This window comes from Aedes aegypti, chromosome 3 (assembly GCF_002204515.2).
Source record: "Aedes aegypti strain LVP_AGWG chromosome 3, AaegL5.0 Primary Assembly, whole genome shotgun sequence".
Classification (NCBI taxonomy): domain Eukaryota; kingdom Metazoa; phylum Arthropoda; class Insecta; order Diptera; family Culicidae; genus Aedes; species Aedes aegypti.
The window spans coordinates 196245432-196265728 of NC_035109.1; the positions used below are offsets into that span (position 1 = coordinate 196245432).

Genomic DNA, 20297 nt, shown 5'->3' on the forward strand with positions numbered 1-20297 from the left:
AATTAAGAAATAAACAAATAAAATTTTAATAATGTACTATACTAATCTAGCTTACCTACGAAAAACATTAACACAATCATAAAACAAATCTTCGAGAAGGACCTATGATCACAATTAATTCCAGAAATGTTAGAATAAAGCACAAAAAAATACTTCTTATTCCTGTTTGCGTTTGACGTGCAAGTCCAGTCTAACTGGGCTTCAAATGCGGTTACACAAAGTAAGCAAATAATACTTGGCAACCATAATCCATATCACCGCCAACCTAGCAAAGAAAATCAATCTTTGACTTCGCCTTCCTTGTTAAAAAAAACTTACCGCGTTTGGTGTACCCGCATTTGAAATTTTCATTTCAAACGCACATAGCAATATATTTTTTACAATCAATGAGATTTGTCGAAAGATGCCGAAGCCGTAAGTCTCCCTACTTCTTATATTTTTAGTGCTTTATTCACAAAACGAAGGGCTATGTAGCATTTTTTCTAATTTTATTTTCTTTCCGTAGAAATTTTCGACCAGTACACCAACATCTTGACCATCGAACATTTGATTGAGGCCAATCCTCCTCCTACCATCAAATGGATAAAAGGACTTTTTAATCTAGCAATGTTTCCTGATCCTCATATCCGAATGTCACAACATTTCGATGAAGTCGCTGAGCATACCATAGCATCTCTTATATTTTATGATCCTACTTATATGGACTCTGGAGACTATGTGTGCACCGCAAGTAATAGATTGGGCGAAACAACGAATACCTACAGCCTGAAATTCTCTAGCGAAGAAGAATACTTTGAATGGCTGGCAAAGAAAAGACCTTCGGCTAAATTGAAGCGAGAACTTGAACTTGGCATCATTGTAGCTGAAGATGCTGAAACTTTCGATCCAGATGAAATTCTGGCAAGGGTAGATGCACAATTTGATGCAGCTTATGCATTGCAACAAGCGGAAGAAAAAGAAGCAGCTGAAGAAACCGATCAAGAATCTAGCGAAGAACAAGAAGAAAAAACAAGCAAACCAGCTCTTGATAAAGCCAATATTAAAAAACCAGAGGGCGTAAAACGTAACATTGCAAAAGTATCGTCTCTTCCAGAAGTAAGTGAAGTTCCTGAACTTGAAGAACAAGCTGCACCTGCAGTAGAACCAAAGTCTTCGGTTTCAAAAAACGAAAGTGAACCCAAGCCAGAACCCAAACCTGATCCCACAGCGGCCTTGCCAGCCCACGAAGAAGAAGTGCTATATACCAGGAAGAAAACGCAAATTGAACTCGGTGTGGAAGAACTTGAACGCAGGAAAAAATTTGATTTCGTATCCCATATGCCAAACGTTCGTTTTCCACTGGGTAAAACGTTTAGGTTATTTTCCTACGTGAAATGCCCAGGGGAAATGACCTCAGAGTGGAAGCATGATGGTCGTGTGTTGAAAGAGGGTTTGCGGTCATCATTCATAACGACCAAAAATGGCACGTGTGTTCTGGAAATCGAAAAATGCAAATACCGAGATGCTGGCGTCTATACCTGCGTTGCTAAGAGCAAAAAGTATGGCGAAATCGAACAATCGTGCACGGTGACCATTTATGAAACTGAGATCAAAGGGGAAAAACCTATATTTACAAAAGTTATGAAAGGTAAGTGCAATATTGCCATATGCTTCACGTTCAATAATCAGATAAAATCGTTAGTTTTTCTAACGAATAATTGGACATTTTGTACTTCGGAACAACACATTCGTTTATTCGTTCATATCCCTAAGGTGAAACATAAGCATAAAATATTCAAACATATTATGGATTCCGCATCAAACAAGACACCAAGGGTCTAAAACGTGAAAAACGGCTTGGACCATTTTCGATCGAAAAGAAGAAGATTTCCACTGACTGGTAACACGAGAGAGACATGTGATCAATCTGAGTCAGTGAATCAATTGTCAACCAACACGCAGCAACAAAGACATTGTCATCTCCTATTCTTGTTGCAACAATTTTGTTCAGCAACATCAGTTTATCACCACTTGAACAGAATATGACAATGATCGATCATCACGTGTGCAGCGATTTTCCTGGCTTCGCATTGCAATTTTCGAGAACTTTCTCCGTGTTGGTAAACATTGACACATTTTAGAACAGCATCCATAAAACAAATTTGGTTTTGTGTTTAAAATAACTGGTTAATCGCGAGTTGAAAAGGTTGCAACAATGTCACGCTCTGTGATTGTCATGACAATTTTGCTTTTGATTGTGTCCTTATCCGCAACACTTCGGACAAACGGTTATGAGCGAGCTTGCTTTGGTGTTTGTTTTTCGTATGTTTTGATGACAATTTGATTCACTGATCTGAGTTCATTTTCGTACACGACTGTCGATGCCATGTATGTTTACAACCTTAAACAGCGTGACAAAATTTTTTTCAGAAAGTATAAATAAACGTTTGTGAATTCTACACTGTTTTAATGCATTTTGATATGCTAAAACATTTTGGTGACTTTTGTTGCAAAAATTTGAGCAGTTTATTTTAAATAATTTGATGAGCGACCTTACGTTACACGCTCCACAATTCTTACTTGAGCATTTTCGTACCGTCGGGCTACATTTGATTCCTGGCTACATTGGACACTCACGTTTTGGATTTATTTGCAACATAAATATTAATTTGAACTATGTAGTGTCTTCAGTACTTTTATCTACACACATATGCTCTACAAGAAGGCATGAACATTTTTTGGAACAACATGAACAATATCAGGATAAGCAAGGAAATATTAAAAAAAAAGTCCAAAAAAGGCCAAGGTGCAAAACATTTGCTATGTAAACATTGTTTGAACTTTCACAAATTGTGGAAAGTTGTCGAGAAGATCACAAAACTGTCGAATCGTAATGTCTCATAAAAATTATAATATCCTAAAAATTATTTGTCTGTAATATTTTACATGAATCCGCAGTATAAAACAATGACATTCTTCAACTTTGACCAAGTAAACACTGTGACGATGTGCGTAATCTTGCGGTGACCAAACAAGCTTCTCACTTCTCGCTGTACGACTTAAGCATCTTCAGAGTCGCAGGGCGATTGTGAATGGAACAGTAGAATACCTCAGTAGAATAGTCTCAGGAAAACTATTTTGTTTATTTTAGTTTACAGGCAGCTAGTCTGAAGTGGAGTTACTATTGATCGAATAACATAAGAAGGCGTTATGGTCAGTGATGCATTTTAATCTGAACGCGAGCCAAAAGAGAACTGAACGTGTTCTAGTTCTGCACGGAATCGAGTAGACATTGAACTCTCGTGCAAGATTCTGCACCTGCTCATTCACATCAAAATGCACATTGAAGTTGAGAACACGAAAAAGGCTACATCATAACATATTGGATTCCAATCGTTACAAGTATATGGCACCTTCAATGTTACCTATCATCTTCACAAAACTTCCACATTTTTTTTAATGTTTTTATTACAGTGATACCTCCATGAGTCGATGTTCCATGACTCGATATCGACTCATGGAACCATACTAAAAAGAAAATTCCATGGTTACTATGATGGTCCCTAGAAGCAGCTTTCCAAGGGATTACTGTTCCATGACTCGATATTTCCATGAGTCGATGGTCCCTTCAATATCGACTCATGGAGGTTTCACTGTAGTATTATTCCAAACATTACATTCATTTCTTATATCTAGGTTCTGTGTTATTAGAAAACACTATCATCCTAATTTGGTAAAACAAATTTAAGATTTTATGAACATTTAGTTAACAACATATTACATTTCATTTGCCGTAGCAGTTCAGATTTTTTACAGGTGAGTCGATTTCACCTGCTTATAAGAGAAAAAAAATAACGTTTTTAATTTACTTAACCTAACTTAACCTAAACATATAACGCATTAATCGAGGCAATAGAAGATTGCAATGATTTTTGCCTAAAATTATTAATTATTTCATTTGACATTTGTTCCAATGTTTCAACATTGGATATTCTATGTAACTCATTGGTACTATACCAGGGAGGAAGCCTCAGAATCATTTTCAAAATTTTCTCTGGAGAGCTTTTTTCCTGGTATTACAACACCTAGTCCATATTGGTACAGCATACAACATGGCTGGCCTGAAAATTTGTTTGAATATCAAAAGCATGTTCTTAAGACAAAGTTTTGATTTTCTATTAATAAGGGGATAGATACATTTAACATATTTATTACATTTGGCTTGAATGCCCTCAATGTGATTTTTGAAAGTTAAATTCTTATCTAGCATGAGCCTTAACTTAACTTACTTAACTTCATCTGACCAATTTATTGGAATCCCTCTCATCGTGACAACATATCTACTTGAAGGTTTCAAATAAAGAGCTTCTGGTTTATGCGGGAATATTATTAGTTGAGTTTTGGAAGCATTAGGAGAAATCTTCCATTTTTGCAAGTATGAAGAAAAAATATCCAAACTTTTTTGCAATCGACTACAGATGACACGCAGGCTTCGTCCTTTGGCGGAAAGGCCTGTGTCATCCGCAAACAAGGATTTTTGACATCCCTGAGGTAACTCAGGTAATTCAGATGTGAAAATATTGTATAATTTTGGTCCCAAAATGCTGCCTTGAGGAACACCAGCTCTTACAGGAAGTTTTTCAGATCTGGAGTTCTGATAATTAACCTGAAGTGTACGATTTGACAAATAACTTTGAATTATTCTAACAATGTATGTTGGAAAATTAAAGTTTTTTAATTTTACGATCAAACCTTCATGCCAAACACTGTCGAATGCTTTTTCTATGTCTAGAAGAGCAAGACCAGTAGAATAGGCTTCAGATTTGTTGGAACGGATCAAATTTGTTACACGTAAAAGTTGATGAGTGGTCGAATGTCCATGGCGGTATCCGAACTGTTCATGGGCAAAAATTGAATTTTCGTTGATGTGGGCCAACATTCTGTTCAAAATTACCTTTTCAAAAAGTTTACTGATGGAGGAAAGCAAACTGATTGGACGATAGCTAGAAGCTTCTGCAGGATTTTTGTCTGGTTTTAAAATTGGAACAACCTTAGCATTTTTCCATTTGTCAGGAAAATATGCTATTGAAAACATTTGTTAAATATATCAACTAGAAATGATAAGCTACTTTCTGGAAGTTTCTTGATGAGGATGTAGAAAGTTCCATCATCGCCAGGAGCTTTCATATTTTTGATTTTTTTGATAATAGTTCTCACTTCTTCCAAATCAGTCTCCCAGGCATTTTCGAAAACGTTCTCTTGATTTAGAATATTTTCGAAGTCCTGAGTAACTTGATTTTCAATTGGACTAGTAAGTCCTAAATTAAAATTGTGCGCGCTTTCAAACTGCATAGCAAGTTTTTGAGCTTTTTCGCAATTAGTTAGTAATAATTTGTTTTCCTCTTTCAATGCCGGTATTGGCTTCTGAGGGTTTTTCAAGATTTTAGATAGTTTCCCAAAGAGCTTAGAGCCAGGGTCCAATTGAGAAATCTTATTTTCAAAATTTCTTAATTGTGCAAAACGTTTCTTGATTATAATAAATCTTCGAGCTGTTTAGTAGAATACCTATAAGTAGATGAAAAAACCGAATTTAGTACTATACCATTTAATTCCACTAGAGTTTGTATCCTTTGGCAGATACGCGTATTTCGACTTCAACTGTAAGGCCGTCTTCAGTGTCATGTACTAGACTCGACTAGTACACGACTAGTATACTAGTGGAATTAAATGGTATAGTACTAAATTCGGTTTTTTCATCTACTTGTTTCTTGATTTCTTTCTGCAAATCCTGCCACATAATTTTCATAGCAGGATCGCGTGTGCGTTGAAATTGCCTTCTCCTCACGTTTTAAAGACGGATCAAGAGTTTAAGATCATCGTCTATAATCACGGATTCACATTTTGGAATTGCAATGCTCCTGGCTTCAACAATGGAGTTTGTTAAAGTTTCAAGAGCATTGTCAATATCAAGTTTTGTTTGTAACGAAATGTTAACATCAAGATTAGAGTCAATATATGTTTCATATATATTCCAGTCGGCTCGAAAATAATAGAAAGTGGAGCTAATAGGATTGAGCATCGCTTCATGGGATATTTGAAATGTAACAGGGACATGATCAGAATCAAAATCAGCATGAGTAATCAGTTGGCTACAAAGATGACTAGAGTCGGTTAAGACCAAATCAATCGTAGATGGATTTCTAGAAGAGGAAAAACATGTAGGGCTATCAGGGTATTGAATTGAGAAATATCCTGAAGAGCACTCATCAAATAAAATTCTGCCGTTGGAATTACTTTGAGAATTATTCCATGACCGATGTTCGGCATTAAAGTCACCAATGACAAACAAATTGAGTCAATTTTTGCAAGTCAGTTTGGAGCAAATTAACTTGCTGTCCAGAGCATTGAAAAGGCAAATAGGCAGCTATGAAAGTATATTTACCAAACTGTGTTTCAACAGAAACACCTAAAGTTTCAAAAACTTTAGTTTCAAATGACGAAAACAATTGATGTTTTATACGCCTATGAATGATGATTGCAACTCCCCCACATGCCCCATCAAGTCGATCATTACGATAAACAAAAAAAGTTAGGATCTCTTTTGAGTTTAGATCCAGGTTTCAAATACGTTTCAGTAATAGCTGCTATATGCACGTTATTAACTGTAAGAACATTAAACAGCTCGTCCTCTTTACCATTCAAAGAACGAGCATTCCAATTTAAAATATTTAAATTATTATTTGGATCCATTAGAAAAACGTAATCCAATAACAATTTTATTCGTATATTTTACACCAACTTGGACTGCTTCAGTCATAGTGGTGGCTTTGAACATTGCATCAATCATTAGATTCAATTGTTCAGTTAGAAAATTAAAATCAGAGGCAGACATAATACTTGAAGTGGGTACATTATCTGATGATTTCCCATTAGAATTTTCGGTAGACGAAAAAGCGGAATAGGAGTTAGGGGTCATGCACAAATTACGTCACGCTCCGAGGTGGGGAGGGTGTCAAGCCAAGCGTGACAAGCCTTACAAAAAATTTGGTGGACTCATACAAAAAACGTGAAAAAGGGGGGGGGAGGTGGTCAAAAAAGTTGAAATTTAGCGTGACATAATTTGTGTACCATCCCTTACCTGTGGCGGTAGGGTTTTTTTTTCATTTGATTTGAAACAAGTAGAATGGGTACTCATAGTACGAATAGGGGAGGAGTTCAAACTACCTGCTACAATATCGGCAAAGGATTTTTCGTGGGTAGATACATTTGAAATTGAAAGATTCGAACGGCTACCCGACGGATTCAAATTAGTTTGTGAATAAGCATAATTATGATCTTCCTGATGTGTTTCATGATCAAGCGATCGTTAACTGAAAAATGAGCATTGTTCGATACTCTACCAGGCAAATTCCGGAAACGACCGTTATCGTAACGGATATTATCTTTCATCTGCCTGGCACGAGCCTCAATGACTCTCCTTCGCAAAGGACAGTCCCAAAATTTGGACTTATGATTGTTCCCGCAATTTGAGCATATAAACTTGGTGGTATCTTCCTTCACTGGACAGGCGTCCTTAGCGTGAGTAGAACCTCCGCAAATCATGCATTTAGCCTTCATGCGGCAATTTTTTGTACCATGACCCCACTTTTGGCACCGACGGCACTGAGTGGGGTTCTGGTAATTTGCTCCAGGTTTCTGGAAATGTTCCCATGTCACACGGACATCAAACAAAAGTTTTGCTTTTTCTAAAGCTTTAATATTATTTAGTTCTATTTTGTTAAAGTGAACTAAATAATATTCTTAAGAAAGCCCTTACCGAACAATGCCAGATTGGGTTCTCTTTTTCATAATGATTACTTGGACTGGGGAAAATCCAAGTAAATCATTTATTCCATTTTTGATCTCTTCAGGTGACTTATAGTCACTTGAGAGACCTTTCAAGACGACTTTGAACAAACGTTCAGTCGTCATAAGTAAAAAAATTGTGTTTCTTCTCTTCAAGATGTTTGAGAAGAAGTTCACGATCTTTAGGAGTTTCCGGCAAAACGCGACAGTCTCCTTTCTTTGCGATTTGGAAGGAAACCTTGATTCCCTTAATGGAGTTCAAGATCTCCTGCCTAAATCCCCCAAATTCGAAACAACTGACTACGATAGGCGGCACTCTTTGCTTCCTCACTTGAATCAAAGAGCCTGGGCTAGAGGCTGCTTCGATTTGGTGTTCGGAAAATTTGTCTAGATCTAGAGCATCGAACTGATTGCTCATTTGGATACAATTATTCATTTCACCCTTGGAAGAACGTTCGCATTCCGGGGAAACGTCCTTTCTTCCATTTAGTTTAGTGACAGTTTTAAATCCCACTTTTTTTTTGGAAGGAAGTTGTGAATTCAGAGATTCGCCCTTCCTTTTGTTAGTTGTTGATACCATGTTTAGTTAATGACCTTCGAGAGTTTTTTTCCCAAGACGGTGTCCAAGAAGGATTACCACCGCTAGCATTCGCCAACGGGTCCAACGAAAAATCGAAGGCACGGGTCCAAACAATGATCGTAAAGGGATCAATAGTAGAAAAAATAGTACTGAAAAGTACTGTTTTAGTAGCACTGTTTTTAATTTTAGCACTGAAAAGTACTGTTTTTGTAGCACTGAAAAGTACTGTTTTATTGCTTTAGGTAGTTTTTAAAAAACTTCCAAGAGCAGAGATAATTCGTGTACGCACAGCACGAAGGTACGATGCGCACTGAAACTTCCACATTGAAATAAGTCTTGTGCCTGCCTTGTCGACAGTTTTCATTTCGCGTTCAATTTTCAGCTCGTAAGGGTTCAAATTTTTGAGCTGCTCAATGTTCAAGCCTACTTGTTCCCTCGTTCAAAGGTTTGAACTGGAACGCAAACTGAACGCGTTCAAATGCAACACTGGTTATGGTAAAACCTTTTTTAAACAAAAATAAGAGTTTCTCTTGATTATGTTGGTTTGTACTGCCCTGTTTTGTTTAATTGTTTCTAGAAGGCAATAAAAACGCATTGCTATATGCACACGGATACATTCATTATGGGACGCACATGGTTAGGTTTTTTCAAATTTTGTCCATACAAAGATACAATTTGGAGTATTATTTTAGAAAGTACACTAAAAATGAATACAAACTTATGAAACTTATGAAGCTAACTGAAAACTGACGAAAAATCAAATGGAACTGTTATGCGAGTCTACTAGACCGATGAAGGTGATATTTAATCATTGATTAAAAGACTTGTTTGGTTCGAAGACTCAAATTGAACTCTTTTATTCAATGAATCTGGATTCCTTAAATAGGCCTAAAAGTGTTGCACTGGTATGTGCTACATTAATGGTTTTGCCTAGAAGTAATGGGTGAAGAGTTCTGGAGCACATATGCTGAGGTCAGCGTGACAAAATAATTGTGGTCCGATCGTTGCGTATCGCGATCGATCGAACTGTTAATCGAGCTCCCCGCAAATGCGTGGAACCTAGATGTTGAGAAGTATGAGAAGCTCAAGTTAGGTGCCCTATCGCATGTATGTTCCTGACCTACTGAACAATTTTGTCGAAGACGTCTTTTTTTTTCTAAGTAATCAGGATCCTGGGATATCTGCAAAAATAACAATTTTTGCAATTCGATTGCATATCGGCCTACTTTTCCTACTGATACAAACAGTGCACTTTTCAGTACTGTTTTTGGAAGTTACCGAATCGGCGTCAGATCACCTCCATACATCATTTATTGAGTTGCTTTGATTTTCTCAATGACTGATTCTACATCCATTTGACGAACCGAATTGAATCGGATTTGGATCCTAGAATCCGAAGCTGATTGACCGTGAGTGATTCTGAGTCTTGGGGAAGTAGAGGAGGCAGTAGAATTTGTGCGACGGGAGCGTTATGGGCGGTTCTTGTATACTTCCCAACTAACAATTCAGAGCCACAAACAAGCATGCATGTTTAATTATTGTTCAATAATGGTAATGGCAGCTGAATAAAAAATTTGCTCTATAAAGAGCTGAGAAGGTGCTTTTTTAACACAAACTTAGATCAATATTCAACGTTATGCATTAGAATGAACAAAAGTTGAATCGCCACTTATTAAACGTTTCCAAAGATTCTCATTCGACTAGTCAAAATTGTTCTACAAATAAGCTGAACAAGACATGTTTCCCCCAATTAAAAAGCCAATATTCCACTAAACAAATGTATATGTATAAAAGGATATTCAGAAGACGAACTAACGTTTTACTTGCGTCACACTTCAGCTATTCCCACATGTTTAACATAAGCATGAATAAGAACTTAATAAGTATCTTATAAAATCCTAATTCAGCTTCAGTATATTATAAGAACAGTTGATCCAATATAGGCCAAAATGACGATTAACAAACACATTGTTCAGCAATAAATAAGCCTTGTGAAAGCGATCACACTATAGCTCAATTTCATAAAATGGACAAAATATCCGAAATTCGTGTTGAGTTCCGAATGCATTTCAAAGCTCATAAATTATGCTTTCTTAAAACTTTTGAAATAGCTGTTCAGAAAATAAACATGATCAGTCTCCAGAAATGCAGAATTATTGTGAAAAACAAAAATAAACATTTAAGGTAAGTATTCCGAGTAGGAGCAAAGTACTGACAAACAAAGCGTGATATTGACTTGATTGACATAAGAGATAAAATATCTGAAGACAATATCAAAATTTTGTTCCTGGAACTTCTAAACCTATGAAAAATTTGATGTACGCAGATCTAATGAATAGCTCGCAGCTATTGGTAAAATCTTGCAGAATCTAAATATGACATGCCAATTTCGTTCTAGTAGTTTATTTTAGATATCATTTCCAGATATGTTATATCATATATCTATCAAGTTAATATCACTTTAAGCTATCCATATTATATTTTCTATTGTTAAGCTTTTTTCGCCTGCTCGAGGTGTTCTTCCGTACAAGAAAAATGGAAATTTCTTTGACAGAATTGATTAAATAAATTTCTATAGCCAGCTACATTTGAAATGACATTTATTCACAACTGAATAAATGCTGCGCTCTAAGAAAAATGATTTTTTTTGGCTATTTCCGAAAATAAAAATTGCATCAAGATATTCGAATATTTTTCTATTCAGGTGGGTTCTGAGGACTAACCCTTCAAATGATTCAAATATATTCATACAGAGAACTTTTACTTCAATGCATATGTAATAGGTTTATGAAAAATACAAATCAAAAAATAGTCAAACTATAATTTATAAAATTATTTAAGTTAATTAATCATTTTTGAACAAACTAAAACTTATTATGAAATTAGATTAATCATTTCAGACTGTTTTTACTTTGTGTAAATAAACATTATTTTGACCAACATCGAAATAAATTTTCTCACTGTGCGCTAAAAATAGCCGACTGAACTCAGCTTGGATCAGCACTAAACAGCAGCTGAATAATATGCTTGTTCAGTTGTAGATTAGCGTACCATGTGTTGATTAGACGTTGTCGAATAGAAGCTCGAACATGGTCAATATTCAGCTATGAGAAGTTTATATTTTGCCCTGGACGGTACAATCATCAATTCTAGGATGGCGCAGATGGCAAGGCATACCGCTGACGACTGGAAGGTCTCGAGTTCGAATCCAGTATACAGGCGATTTTTAATTAAGATTGTTATACTATCATAATAATAGTGCACACCAGTCTTGGGAACTGTGACCACAATTCACCACAGTTCATCGATTCTGCCATTCCACCAAAACACAAAGCAGCAGCAGCATCAATACCATCAGGCGTTGCGCTGCCAACGGTTCACACACTGCTTGACTGTTTTTGTCTCTCCACTATGACCATTTTCGGGCAGCCATTCCAAGCAGAATGATTGAAAAAAGTGTTAAATCATTCAATCGCTAATATTTCGCTTGTGTTTTCAACTAATTGAAATCTATTAGCTCTAACAGAAAGACCACAATCATTCCGTTACGTTACATATAAACAAGTTCAATTTCATACTGCCTTTATCGAGCAAAAATGCAAAACCCCGAAAACCGCAAAAATCGTGTCACCACTGTGCTCGAGTCATTTCGCATTCGGGGTTGAAAAACGTTAGGAAGAAGAAGATTACATTTTTTGAAGAGCCGTGACATTTTTTGTTTTGAACCGTCATGGTTTGCTTTGGATTTTGATGGTCGTGTAGGAAGATGTAAATGTAGAGGCGGTAAATGTTTGCTCCAGTACTTTTCTCATCCCTGGTGCACACTACATTCATAAAGTGCCTAGAAAAATATTTTTTTGTTTTTATTAGTCTTTAATTATTTTTAGACCAGCCGTATAAAAGCTGAACTAAATGCTTGTAAAACGTTTTTAAAGCTGAAAAGTAAAGTTGGTATTCAACGACATGCTTTAAAGTTTCTCCAAATTTGTGTGAACAATGCTTTAACAAAGGTTGGCCATGGAAATTATTAAAATGTTATAAAACATGATGCTGGATAAAACTGCCATAACGGTGTTTGTTAAATGAGTGAATGTTAGTTGGGTTATGTGTAGAGAATTCAGCACATACAATATAGTAGAAAATTTAAAGCGGGGCGTCTTACCTGGTCCGTCTTTGAAAGCACAGTCGCCTCTCTACATCTCGATATCGAAGGGACCATCGAGATAGGGAGAGATCGAGACAAAAAACAAATTTTCAATGAATGGTCTAATCCACCGGTGTACTAAATTTACTCGGTCTGAGAATTGTGACACTTGAGCGGGGCACGCTCCCGTTTGATCCCCACGTGATCCGGACCCCCTTGATTTAGTACACCAGTGGATAAGACCATACTAGATTGAAAACCACTCCGTTACCAAGAAAATAATAAACAATCAGACGTCATTTCGCGTTCCTAATTTGTTTTGGATCCCAAAAATTTGGTCTAGTAAATCAAAGGTTACTGGACATATCGACATATGGAGAGAAAATGATTGTGCGATATTTGCCAGAAACCAATTCGCCAGAAAACTATTTGCCAGAATGACATCCGCCAGAAACAACCATATGCCAGAAAACCATTTGCCAGAAAGTACCATTCGCTAGAAAACCGTTCTCCAGAATGTACCATTCCCCAGAATAGACCATCCCCTAGATTTTTTTTTGCGGATTAACCAATTGTAGGAGAAGTAATCGAGCCAGAGCGTTAAAAAATTTGTGAGATTGTTTTTGTTAGTTACTCAAAAAGTACAGGGTATTTTGGACACCATCTCCAGTGAGCCAGCTTCCAATATCCGTTTGAGTATTGTGGTTCTAGTATTCTAATTGTTGGACTAGGTACACATGACTTTCTTACGGTTCAAAAAAATATCGATTTCTCGTGCATTCAACGATCAACATCAACATTTGAAGCTTTATAAATATGAATTGAAAAGACAGCACTTAAGCCTTTGGGACCGTGGAACTAGAAAGAAGAAAACATACAATAGAATCACAATTCCATTCATTGGAAGCTGTTCCACTATGCATGAAAGATACTGCTTACTGATATAAAGATTTGATATTCAGAATGACGGATAATAAAGTGATGTTTTTTTTTAATATATGTTGTCCCAGTAAAATGGTATTATGGTTTGGAAGACTTTGCAAGAGATTCGCCCTTCTTTTCAACCTAAGCTGTTCTTCAAAGTTATGTGGCTTCTCATGGACTAATTGCGTATCGGAACCAATTACCCTTCTTCTTCTTCTTTCTGGCGTTACGTCCCCACTGGGACAGAGCCTGCTTCTCAGCTTAGTGTTCTTATGAGCACTTCCACAGTTATTAACTGAGAGCTTACTATGCCAATGACCATTTTTGCATGTGTATATCGTGTGGCAAGTACGAAGATACTCTATGCCCTGGGAAGTCGAGAAAATTTCCAACCCGAAAAGATCCTCGACCGGTGGGATTCGAACCCACGACCCTCAGCTTGGTCTTGCTGAATAGCCAATTACCCCTTAGTATTAAATCTCGTGTGTCCATATCTAGCTTTAAAAGAGACCTTATGCAGTATTTGACATTATAAATTGGTAAAATTGTGGGATAGCTCAATAAATATGAAAGCATAATTGAAGCAATTGAATCACTAGGTGTACCGATAAAAAAGGCTGTAGCCTTATGTTACATGAATACTGAAAATACTGAATAAATAAATAAATAAATAAATAATTCATTGAAAATTTACGAGATTTATATATACGTTGCAACTATTGTTATGCAAATGTTATAGCATGAGATTGTTATTTTATAATTAGTAAATTTCATACGATTTTCTTTCTGATTTTTTCAGTTTCAATTAAATATGTTTCTACTTTAATATTATTAAGTTTTAAAGGGGATTTTGCTTTGGAATATTTCACAAGTGGTTCTCCCTTCTTTGCACCATAAGCTGTTCAAAGTTTCAAAGTTTTGTTGCGTTTTAAGGGCTAGTTCATTGGATATTTACAAGATTTCGATATACGTTTGCCGTCTATTCTATGAAGTAATTAATTGTGCCGTCTATTCTATGAAGTAATTAATGCCTTTACTCGCAGACCAAAGTTACATTTACAACTTTCAGAAACTTTCTGACAAATAAGACAGTTGAAAAATTAATTAGAACATCCTATATATGAAGAATGGAGAATTCTGATTTGCCCCAAACCATATCAAGTAGCGATAGACAATGACTCTTTTTTGAATACTTTTTCATGTACTGAAATGTAAGTGACCATTATCACTAAAAAATGTTTGGTTTATTTTTACCCGAATGTTATACTCCCGAATATCATTTCCCCGAAAGCCAGTTATCCGAATGACACTATTACCTGCAATCTATTCTCCCGAATGACCCAAAATTGTGGTATTAGGATAGAACAACCCACTTCTACACCCCCCCCCCCTTAAACGACCACGTAGTTTATGGCCGGCATCAAAATAGATGCAATTCAAAATGAATAAGGAACAATCTTCATAGACAGAGTGGTAAACTAGAAGGAACGATAAAGAAAACAAGAAAAAATGCTGAGTTCAGAGAAATTTTAAAGAACCGCTGATCAAAAAAGAAGGTTGCATATCATATAAACGGTTCATCATCCTGAAATATACAATAAGTTATGGTAATTATGAGAGCCAAAACATTTTCGAGAAAATAGTCCACTTCAGAAAACGGGGTATTCAAGGAACTGGCATTTGCGGAACTGGTGTTCGGGGAAAGGACATTCGTGGTATCGATATTCGGGAGAAAGTAGCACAGCCCCAATAAACTGCCCATTGAAAAGCAAAAATTATCTGGTAGTTGTACAATAAATTCTGTACAATACAATATTCTGATGAAGAAAAGCTTGCGGTGAAAGGAAAAACAATTTTTTCGAAGTTAAAACTAGGTAAAACAGCTTAGAATATTGTATCAAAATCTAATAAGCAAAAATCTCGCAAGAGATGTAGAATAACAGTGTTATATTATCTCCACTCTGTGCAGTAGCAGACAGCTTAAAATGAGAAGAACGAGATTGTTACCATACTACTAGTTCAATTTAGTGCTCTTGAAGATGTGAAAAGTGACACAAGTCGAATTTGGTGACGGCCATCTTTGGATTCCGAGATATTTCACCATGCATTAATTGATAAAAATCGACAAGAAAAATAATTCTGGGGAATGGTACTTTCTGGCGAATGGTACATTCTGGCAAATGGTTTTCTGGTAAATGATACATTCTGGCGAATGGTTTTCTGGCAGATGTCATTCTGGCGAATAGTTTTCTGGCGAATGGTTTTCTGGCAAATATCGCACAATCAGAGAAAATTGGGAACAAAAAGTCAACCGCAACACATCGCGATAAGGATCGGATTTCTTATATAAAAATAGTTTAACGATACTCTGTTGCTATTGCACTAGAGGAAATATAGTTATTCAAGCAACAAGTTGCAATTTTTTTTAGCACGATTCGTACATTTATCAAACGAGGCTTGTCGAGTTGGACAAATATGACGAGTGCGGAAAAAGTCGAGTTTTGCAACGAGTTGCATACAACATTTTTTGCTATTACGAAAAATGCCGTTTCAGTTGGATTATTTCTATTAGCACAAACATATTTCAAGGGCACCCATGTGAGTATCCTTGTGTAGTATCGTCTTAGTATTTTTCCCATGTGAGTATCCTTGCGTAGTATCGTCTCAGTATTTTTCCAACCCAGAATCCGCGAAATTCTCGCTAAGAAATTTTCTAAAAAACAATTTAGGAGCCCAGCAGGCATCTGGAAGCTGTTTCGAATATCCAGAATAATCAGAAGGATCAAAGAGGTCTTAAAGAACTTCAGAAGGGTATCCTTGGATGAGTTTTCTTTTTAAAATCTATCGGATTACACTGCGGAACACGTTTTTGTCTCCAGCATCAAAATACCTCTATTTACTTAATTAATGGTTGCTGAATCCATTGCCGTTTACAGAAATATCATAGCACGTCTAGTTTTTGAGATACTGGTTGTTGAAAATGCAAAAATTGACTATTTTAGCCAACTTGCATGCAAGTTTGCCAGCTTGTAAGGCAATTTATTTGCTTAATTTGCCACAGAATTCAAACTTTATGTGTATAACAATACTTATCATCAAAGTTTATAATATTTTTGGTGCGGAAAAGTTATTTTTTTATGGTTTATAAAAGTATTGTATTTTGCCATATAAGAGAAACGAAGAATTTAGTATGGAGACTGCAAGCATGCTGAAAAAGATCGGTTTAATCTAAATTTAATCGTAAAATTTCAACCAAAATATATCTAAAACGAAAGTTTAAGTCCTTTTTTGCATGCTTGGTGGATAAGATCACAAAAAAGTTTGATAAAATATACTTCAAATTTTAGGTAAACATCAATAAAACCAATGTTTTATACAATTTTGGCGACCTATAGCTAAATTTTTTTTTTTTTTTTATCTTTTCTATCTTTATTAACGAGATTTTTAGCCCTGGGCTAGTTCATCTCGGGACCAACGGCTTTACTTCCCTTCCGAAGGAAGTCGTCACTGAAAAATTTTTAGTGACTATCTCGGGATGGGATTCGATCCCAGGTCCTCGGCGTGAGAGGCGTGTGTTCTAACCACTACACCAGGTCCGACCCCAGCTAAAAATTGTGACGTGCTGGGAAATTTCTGAGAACGGCCTCAGATTCAGCAACCGAAAATCTACTAGAGACACATAATTTGGTCCTTGAGACACCCAAATTGTCATTTTTGTTGCGCTGTGTTATCAGCGACATCATGATGATGTCTAGCATAACCGTGGGATTCCTATGACAACTGACTGTTTCCACCGTATTTTTTAGATTCTTGACGCAATTTTAGCGGGATCAAGGTACAGGTTTATATGGGTTCATAATTATGCTCAAAAAAATTCTAGCAGATCCTAATGATTCTAAAGATTGTTTTAAAGTATCGTAAAACGGGGTAACTTTGATAATGCGGGTAACTTTGATAGTGCGAGGCCCACAATATATTAAACGAAATAACGAAGTTTCTGTTAATCAGATAAGCAAAACGAATGCAAAAGTAAAGCATATTAGTATGAAACTTCATGTCAAAGCTATTTTCGTTGGAATCAAGTGCATTTGAGGATTTATATGCAAATATTAAAAATTTGTTAGATTTTAGCATTTTTGCAACGCTTACAAACAATCTGTTCTACGATCTACGAGTTCTACGAGTTATAATGAGTTCGTCACTTATCCTTGACAGCCTAGTTATAGTAGAACAAGAATTCGGCCTCAAATCTCTTAGCGAAACCCCTTTTTACAAACTGGGACCATTTTTATAGTCTAAGTCATAAATTTCCATATATCGTTAAACGCCTAGACGTATGCAACGCCCTACAAATGTTCGGTAATTCGTTCAATTTTGTTCGATTTATACCTCATTATCAAAGTTACCCCAAAACAGAAACCCGATTTTCGATTATATGAAAAATAATATATCCAATCAGAATAAACCTGTAGGCAATCTATCAAGTGCAATCGATAGCTAGGATGTCAGTACTTGTTTTAAAAATATAAATTGCAATTCTTTGAAGCAGCATGTATAAAAAATATTGAAGTTTTCTTCGAAAAAAAACTATCAAAGTTACCCAGTTTTACGGTACCCAAAAGAGGTTTCAAGGAAAAATGAAAAAGGAAAAGGATGATAAAATAAACAAAAATATAAAAATTTAAAACCAAAACTCATAAATTTGCGAATAAAAATAAATAATTGTCCATAACGTGTATAGATCGATTTTAGATAGCAAAAAATATTACTTAGATCGAAAATAAAAAAAAAATTGGGTGTTAGAGGGTTAAACACATAGGGGTAGCGGGAAGCGATTATTTTATGCTTATGTAACACCTTATATCGTACTTTTTCTACACTGCCATTCAATCTTATTCAATTCATGTATAATGCAGTTTATTAGATTTTATTCTATTCCAGAGACATATAATCCCCTGAAAGATGAACTATACTTGGAATGTACCGTGCGTGGTGATCCCACTCCAGAGACAATATGGATTATCCAAGGAACATTTATGCATAAATGTACTACGAAATACTTTTTCCGTAGATATGAGGATGGAAGACAGGAACTAACGATTTTCCAACCGAAAAAAGAGGATAGTGGTCGATATGTATGTCGCGCTCGCAACAGTTTGGATAAGACCGACATGGTGTACTATTTGAATTATAAAAATAGCGATGAAGAAGTCATCAAAGTCTTCGAGGATGAGCTACACAAAAAGGCAGAGAAACCAATTAGTAGCAGACATTTGCGTGCCAAGGAATGCGTCTACTCGCCTGAGGATGAATACTTAATCAAGTGGTCAGAGGCTAGAAGTCAACACGAAAAAGAATACGGCTATAACTATAAGCTACGTTTCGTAACTCGCCTTCTTGATAAAACCGTTCCTGAAGGATCCAATCTTAAGTTCACTTGTTATGTGGACGGCAAGTATCCACAATTCATGTGGTATAAGGACGATATACCATTGGTACAAGGTCGCAAGTATCGACAAAAGCAGCGACGCGATGGAAAAGTGACTTTAGAAGTCGTAAACGTTAGCGAGAAAGATTCCGGAGTTTATAAAATCGAGGCCAAAAACTACGCCGGAACAATTGAGTCCAAATCTGTAGTCACTGTGTATCCAAATCCCTACACTGAGTTTGTACCTCCAATCTTTGCAAGTACAATCCTAGGTAAGATCGTGAACCGTGGGTCATGATAATGTAGGAAAACAGAATTGGCAGCAGTAGAGTAATGAAACGTCGACTCGAGTGGAACCATCAAATGAAGGAGTCAGCCTCACCTTACATGTACTTGATGTAATTTTGATTAACTTAAGAATGGATAAGCTATAGTACCATAGAGAAATGTAAAAACCTCCTTGGGGCATGTTCATGTACAAGCAAAAAATCATTTGGAACGTCTTCTTAAGTTCAAAATTGTAATCACATTTTTTAATCATTTTCAAATCTCGTCGAAAAAAAAAGATTATTTTGAATTTGCAGAACAATTTAGAGTAGCCAACTGTTCCGCATGACGTACGAGGTACTACTACTAGGGCAAAGTCGGTTGATCAAACTTTATAGAGCACGTATCATCTGAAACTGAAAAGCTGGCTTTCTACTCAGCGTGACTTTAATGTGGCTATTAGTTCCGACCACTCATATACGTATGAAAGTGGAAGCGATGGACCGCTGCCGCATACCATTACCCTAGCCATCGGCTTATATGGTCCTAACTACTCATCTTTCTTATGACAATACCTAAGGCAGAAAATTCTTTCAATAAAAAGTAATTCAATTCAATTCAATTCAAATTCAATAAGGTTTACATAGAACATGGAACAAGTAGGCGTTGAAAGGCATAGCACATCGTTGCTCTTGTAAGCATTCTGTAAAAGCTGTGTACTCATCCATGATTTTCCAAAGCTTTCTGCGATCGATGTTATCGTACGCTGCTTTAAAATCGATGAACAGCACAGAAAAAAAAATCAAATTCCAGTGTAACATGAATTTGGAGCTTCTGTAAAATAAACCTAATTTATGTGTTTTTACATTATAATATAAACTCAACTTTCAATTTTTCATAAATTAAGCGTGGATTTGATTGAAATTTTCACCTGAAATCACCTACCGAGATAAACGCCCTTTACTCAGACTTGTTGGTGGACAATGTAGGTATTTTCTGTTTCCTAGATCTCATACATTCCTCGACAATCGCGATATAGTGCGCTGAGGTCAACTGTACCATCCACACTAATTTTTTAGACACCTAGGGTGATGCCATCGGCCTACTGTCTTAACACCTGTCGGGAGAGG

The 20297-nt window shown here is 36.2% G+C and overlaps 1 protein-coding gene across 1 annotated transcript in view; it reads left to right on the forward strand.

The window, feature by feature from the left end:
- The window catches only part of LOC5569002 (muscle M-line assembly protein unc-89), a 75867-nt gene that overhangs the window by 22197 nt on the left and 33373 nt on the right, over positions 1-20297 (forward strand). The window contains exons 4-5 of the mRNA XM_021851136.1: positions 506-1627; positions 18414-19172. Coding sequence (XP_021706828.1) covers positions 506-1627; positions 18414-19172 — 1881 coding nt within the window. The remainder of the gene's footprint in view (positions 1-505; positions 1628-18413; positions 19173-20297) is intronic.